The following is a 6,273-nucleotide window of genomic DNA, read 5'->3' as shown; positions in this document are numbered from 1 at the left end:
ATATATATATGTACTTTCTAAACATTTCAGATCTACTTTTCAGTGAGGAAGAATTAAAGGATCTAACCGTGATTGACGTTGAACAAATATTGAACAGTAACGGAAAGACTTTGCACGATTATCCAACCATGCCATTTCCATCAAGAGATACCGACCATCTTAGGACGCGAAACAAAATGATCTTTGACGAATTAAATTATGATCGAGTTCTGTTAGAAAAGCAACCTAATGACTGCCTCTCAAAATTAACTGCCGAGCAAAAGGGGGTATATGATAAAATCATGAGCTCTACAGATAGTCAACATGGACGTGTGTTCTTTTTTGTATGGCCATGGAGATACAGGAAAAATTTTTCTTTGGATAACTTTAGCTTCAGCACTAAGATCATGTGGACAAATAGTGCTAACTGTTGCATCTAACGGCGTTGCCTCTCTACTGTTACCTAGAGGTCGAACTGCACATTCTAGGTTTGCCATACCATTAACACAAGATGAGTTCTCTACTTGCAACATTAAGCAAGGAAGTCCATTAGCAGAATTAATATAATAGCTAAGCTAATTATTTGGGACGAATGATGAGCAAATTCTGTTTTGAGGCATTGGACAAGACATTGAAGGATTTGATGAGATTCAAAGATGATCATAACCAGCACTTGCCGTTTGGAGGTAAAACAATTGCTTTTGGTGGGGATTTTCGACAAATTTTGCCTGTCATCCCAAAAGGAACAAGACAAGACATTGTTAATGCGTCTTTAAACTCTTCATACCTCTGGCAACATTGTGAAGTATTAAAGCTCACGGTAAACATGCGATTTCAATCTATGACCACAGATGATCAGGTAGAAGATTTAAAGCAATTTGCTGAATGGATACTTCAAGTTGGCAACGAAATATCTGACAGATCATGTGATGGCTGCAATAGCATTAACATACCTCCTAAATTCCTTATCACTAACTATAGTGATCCTATTAAGGCAATTGTGGAGGCAATCTATTCTGATTATATTGCTGACATGTGTAATGAAAGCAACTTGACAGGTCGCACTATCTTAGCTCCTACGGTTAATGCTATAGATGAGGTAAATGATTACATGACTACAATGAACAGCAATGAATGCAAGACATATGTTAGTTCCAACAAATGTCTGTCCGAGGGAGGTAGCAATCAAATTCAAGCTATGCACACACCAGAGTTTTTAGCAACAATTAAGTGCTTGGGGGTTCCAAATCACGAATTGAAGCTTAAGGTTGGTTGCCATGTGATGCTTATTAGAAATATTGATCACTCATAAGGCCTTTGCAATGGTACCATGTTGATAATTACAAGACTAGGAGATAAAGTTATTGAGGCAAAATTGTTAAATTCCAACGACTCTGTCAATAAAGTCTTTATTCCTAAAATGACACTCACATCGTCAGATGCCAGGCTACCCTTTAGATTCCAACGGGGACAATTTCCTCTTATGGTATCTTATGCAATGACAATCAACAAAAGTCAAGGACAATCTTTAAATCATGTGGGATTGTTATTGAAAAAACTGTCTTCACTCATGGCCAACTTTATGTTGCAATCTCAAGAGTCACAATCAAAAAAGAGTTGAAAATTTTAATTGCTCATGATGAAAACACAAACAAGACAGAGAATGTTGTTTACCCTGAAGTCTTCAGAAATATATGACAATACGTTCAGCATTACGAATATTTTTATTATTACATAATTCCTCTATACACTCATTTTCGCTTATCCAACCCTAACTATTTATCTATAACTTTATTGCTACAATCTTACATCCTTTTCATATTTTTACCATTTTCTATTTTTCATTGCATTTGTTAGCAACTATAACTTATTAACTCACGAGTACTTATCTTATGCTCAAACCATTATTTCTTCCCTTACAGTACTTCTTCAACATTCATATTTAATACAATTCAAACCTTACTCAATCAATTTTACGGAATTATATTTCAAATACTTTGAGTTACTATTTATATAATTCCTGCATCTACATACAACACAAAAATAGTCTAATCTTTTTCATGTCTTCTTTTTTCTTTATTAAAATGCTTACAATTTATTTTACATTTTACAAATACTTTTACAATTATAAAGATCATCTTTTTTTAACATCAGATAAAATAACCAACAATTCTTTACATTTACGTCATTTTAATCTGCATATGTGTCGCCCGCGCATCGCGCGGGTATCTTGCTAGTATATAGAATAGCAAAGCAGTATAACTAGCCAAGATGAGCTAATGTATTGACACCTGGATACTCACGTTGCCTGCACGTGTCCTTCCCAAAGCTTTATACCGGGTAAGTGTAGATGGGTATTAGCGTTTGTTGTGTAGTTGTTATAATTGTTGCTTATGGTTCAACTTTTGGCAATCCCAAAAACAATTAGATCACCTTGGTCTTTTTTTAATTGGCTAAGGAGAAGGTTGGAGGATCGCTAAATTAGAAGTTTTGCCTGGTGAGGTAGGATTAAATACTACATGCATCTTTTAAACTGTAAACCGCAATTTTAATATATTTGAAATTTGTATTTGTTCGCAAGAGTGGAAAATTGGTGTTCTATATATAGGAGTCATTGTGAAATTTGTGTAGAAATTATACACACTAGATGGAAGCATTGTAAAATGGCAATGTCCAATGTTAGAAATAGTACTACCCAGGTAGTTGATCGAGTGGGGGAGGTCAACCCATCCAAACTAGCTTGGTCTCTTTTGGTTGAAGTTGTCTGGATGTATGAAGTTCCAAGCCAGTGGAATCTAGAGGAAGTTTTCAGTATTGAAATGGTTCCTCAGGATCAATGGGCGAGTTAGTCATGTGTTTGTGTTGTAGCTTTCGTTTTGAGGGTTGATGTTTATGAGTTATATTAATATTGTGTCTTTGGTTATTGTGTGTAGGGTGATCAAATTTATTGTACCATTCCCAAAAATAGTGTTGTCATTTTTAGGACCGTGATTCGCGAGCATGGAATCTATTTAATGAAGAATTTTATTGTGCAAGGCTATGAGAAGTCAGTGAGGACTACGCCACATAAGTATAAATTAAGTTATTATATGAAAACTACTGTTTCGAGTCTTTCCCCCGAGACATTTCCCTTTAACCCTTTTGTTTTACAAAGTAGGAAGTAATCGATCAATGGCTACGGTCCCTCAAAACTACCTCATTGGTTAGTATACAACCTTGAAATTTTTTGTGTTTCTTTTAATGTTTCTCTCCTTAAAGTTTATTTAATATCCACTGAAGAAAGTTAATTTTTAACGTTCTTTTTAGATTGCATTGGTCATGTGGTAGCAAAGGAAGATGCAAAAGATTTAGTTACCCAAAGTGGGCAACCCATGAAAAGGATGGTAGTTTGTTTGGAGAACCTAGAGTTTATTTTCTGGAGACTTCCTTTGTTCATAGATAAATTATTTTTTTGCGGTTATAGTTTATAGTTTAAGAATTTTTTATTGGCTATATGGTTTCTGTGTTTACTGATGTATTCTGTGCATGTGTTTAGGAGAAATAAGATGAAGTGTACGCTAATTGGTCACTTTGTTGATCAAGTGGTTGCATTTCTAAGCAAACCAGATTCTGAGTCATTAGTCCTGGTGGCGCAACTATCCAAAGTAGCTTTGATCTTTTTCGAGTATATTGCAATGCCAACTTCCCTGCTTTCTTGGAGGACGGTGTGACAAAAGGGTATGAGCTGAGCGTCAAGGAGGCTATAGCATTTCCTCCAAATACAAAGATCATACTATTTTTTAACAAAAAGTTGCAACCAATTGGGCAGGTAGCTGGATTATTAAGTAGTTTTATAGGGAGTTTGGGTGCTAACTATTCCCAGTTTTTCATTTATGAAGAGAGTTGGAAGATAGTGAACAAAGTTAACAAGGAACATGCATACAACATGGTTAAAGTAGATGTTTTAGTCTCGACATATTAAGGCAATTTAGATATCAATTTTTTGAGAGGTAAAAACTTTGCCATGGGTAAATTATATTGCTAGTTGAATCCATAATATGTGTTTCACATGTTTAAATCAACATTTGTATCTTACATGTCATTGTGACTAAATGGCATCTATATTCTTGTTTTCTTATACTTTTTCATTTTAAACTAGCCTTTGGTTATTGATATTCTTCACATTACCATAGTCTTATGCTTGTTGATTGGTTTTGGTTAATGACAATGGCAAATAAATGTAGCGGGTCTTTTACTATGAGTGCGATTACAAAGGAAAAATAAAGTGAGGAATTATGCAAAAGATAGAAAAGAACTAGAAGGATATAAGACACAACTTGTATCATAAGTTTTACAAAGAAACAAAGACTCTTGAGAAAAATGTTAAGCATCGTTCATCAAAAATAGAAGAAAATCACTTAAAATGGTTCCTTGAATATCGCTTGAAGAAAGAAACGAAGGTAACAAATAGTATTTTTTATTATTTCCCCTAAAGCATATATATGTCTACATAAAAGTCTCATTTGTATTTGTTCTTTTATTTTTTCATAGAAAAAGTGTAAACAAAATGGTTTAAATCGTTCAAAACAAATTTACACACATACTAGGAGTTCCAAAACATTGGCAAGACGAAAAGAAGAAGAGGCAATAAGTAATTATTTGCTTTAAGATTTTGCTTCATTTTCCTGAATATGGTGTTGTTATTTATATGATTGTGTCGATATCAATGTTATAGGAGAAAATACGAGGAAGGCCCATTAGTAGAGGAGAGTTGTAGACCATCTCTCATAAAAAATGGCTCGTATATCTATGCCGATGCACGTGTTGTTGGTGTAAGTAATGTTAAAAAATTTTGAACTTCTCTTATTGTATATATCATGCTAATTTTAAATCATTATAACCTCATTTCTTGTATATCTGTAGGAAGCAATTGCAAATATTGAGAGCCAAGATGAATCCTCTAAGTACCTTTCACAAAATGATTTGCTTGCACGAGTTCTTGAAATGCAGCACCCAGGATGAGTTCGTGCTTTAGGTGTTGGACCATGTCCCACCCAAATTTTTGGTAACGCTGCTGCACAACCGTCAGATTCTGGTGTGCAAATTGAAGAGTGTCAGAGGCAGTGTTGTAAAAACCGGACCGGACCGGCCGGTTCGACCGGAAAACCGGTGAACCGGACTCTAAACCGGTCCGGTCCGCCAATTGAACCGAATAAGGTAACGAACCGGTGTGAACCGGTCAAACCCGGAGTAAACCGGCAAAAACCGGTCAAACTCGTTAAACCGGTTCAACCGAACCCAGAGGACGATTGCAGAATTAAAGGTTGAGGCAGCAGAAGAGAAGGCAAAGAGACAAACAATGGAGAAGCTTTTGAGATCTCTAATCCGACAACTAAGAGACAATTTGCCACTTGATGTTGCTGCAGAGCTTGATTCTTTGGGAAGTACACCGATTTCATCGCGCGCAATGCCATCTTCTTCTGGCAATCATGACCTGCAACAAAATTAATGAGTTTCATTCAACGGAAATAGATACTATTAATTTCCTTTAGTGTTTTATGTCTATTTTCTTGAAATTATCAAATTTTAATTTATAAGAAATGATGCACTTATGACAATCTCATTATATATATAATTACTTTTGTTATGGTATTTTGTTATTTTATTTGGTTAGAACTTCTTTAAATTAATTGGTTTCTAATAAATTAAAGTTGAACAAACATACAAAATAAAAGAGAAAAAATAATAAAAAAAGGTCATGGAAATCCAAAATTTGGCGGCGGTTCCTAACTGCCGCAAAATGACAATCGTTTTTCATTTACCTGATATTTGGCAGCGATTACAAACCACCACAAAATTGAAATACATTTTGCGAACCAGCTATGGCAGCGGTTAAAACCGCCACAAAATCAATTCATATTATGCGCAAACAATTATAATTAACTTATTATATTAATTATTTTAGGATAAAGTATATTTTTTGTCCTTGAATTTTGTTAAAAGTTTTCAAACTAATCCTAAGTTTTATTTTGATTTAATTTTGTTTCTAAAATTTTTGATTTGCATCAAATATACTATTGATAACTAAATTTTCAAAAAGTTTAAGACCAATGTAATAATAATATATGAGAACTATGTTTGGTTTGCTTGTTGTGTTGAAGGTTGTTCTTGTGAAATTGTTACTGAATTAGTCCTAAATCTTTTGAAAAATCAGCCACTAGAGGTATATTTGATGCGCAATTAAAAAATTTTTAGGACAAAATTAAAACAAAATAAAACTTAGAAGATATTTTTAAAATTTTTAACAAACTTTAG

At 34.1% G+C, this 6,273-nt stretch overlaps 2 protein-coding genes across 2 annotated transcripts in view; both read left to right on the top strand.

The window, feature by feature from the left end:
- The window catches only part of LOC107633703, a 2,280-nt gene extending 1,861 nt beyond the window's left edge, over positions 1 to 419 (top strand). The window contains exon 3 of the mRNA XM_016337304.1: positions 31 to 419. Coding sequence (XP_016192790.1) covers positions 31 to 419 — 389 coding nt within the window. The remainder of the gene's footprint in view (positions 1 to 30) is intronic.
- LOC107633704 lies at positions 575 to 1,291 on the top strand. Its single transcript, XM_016337305.1, has one exon. It carries the CDS (start codon positions 575 to 577, stop codon positions 1,289 to 1,291), a length of 717 nt encoding a protein of 238 aa, XP_016192791.1.

Source organism: Arachis ipaensis, chromosome B03, assembly GCF_000816755.2.
Source record: "Arachis ipaensis cultivar K30076 chromosome B03, Araip1.1, whole genome shotgun sequence".
In the NCBI taxonomy this organism is placed as follows: Eukaryota; Viridiplantae; Streptophyta; class Magnoliopsida; order Fabales; family Fabaceae; genus Arachis; species Arachis ipaensis.
The sequence above is the reverse complement of the archived record's forward strand: the minus strand, read 5'-3'. Positions and strand labels throughout refer to the sequence as shown.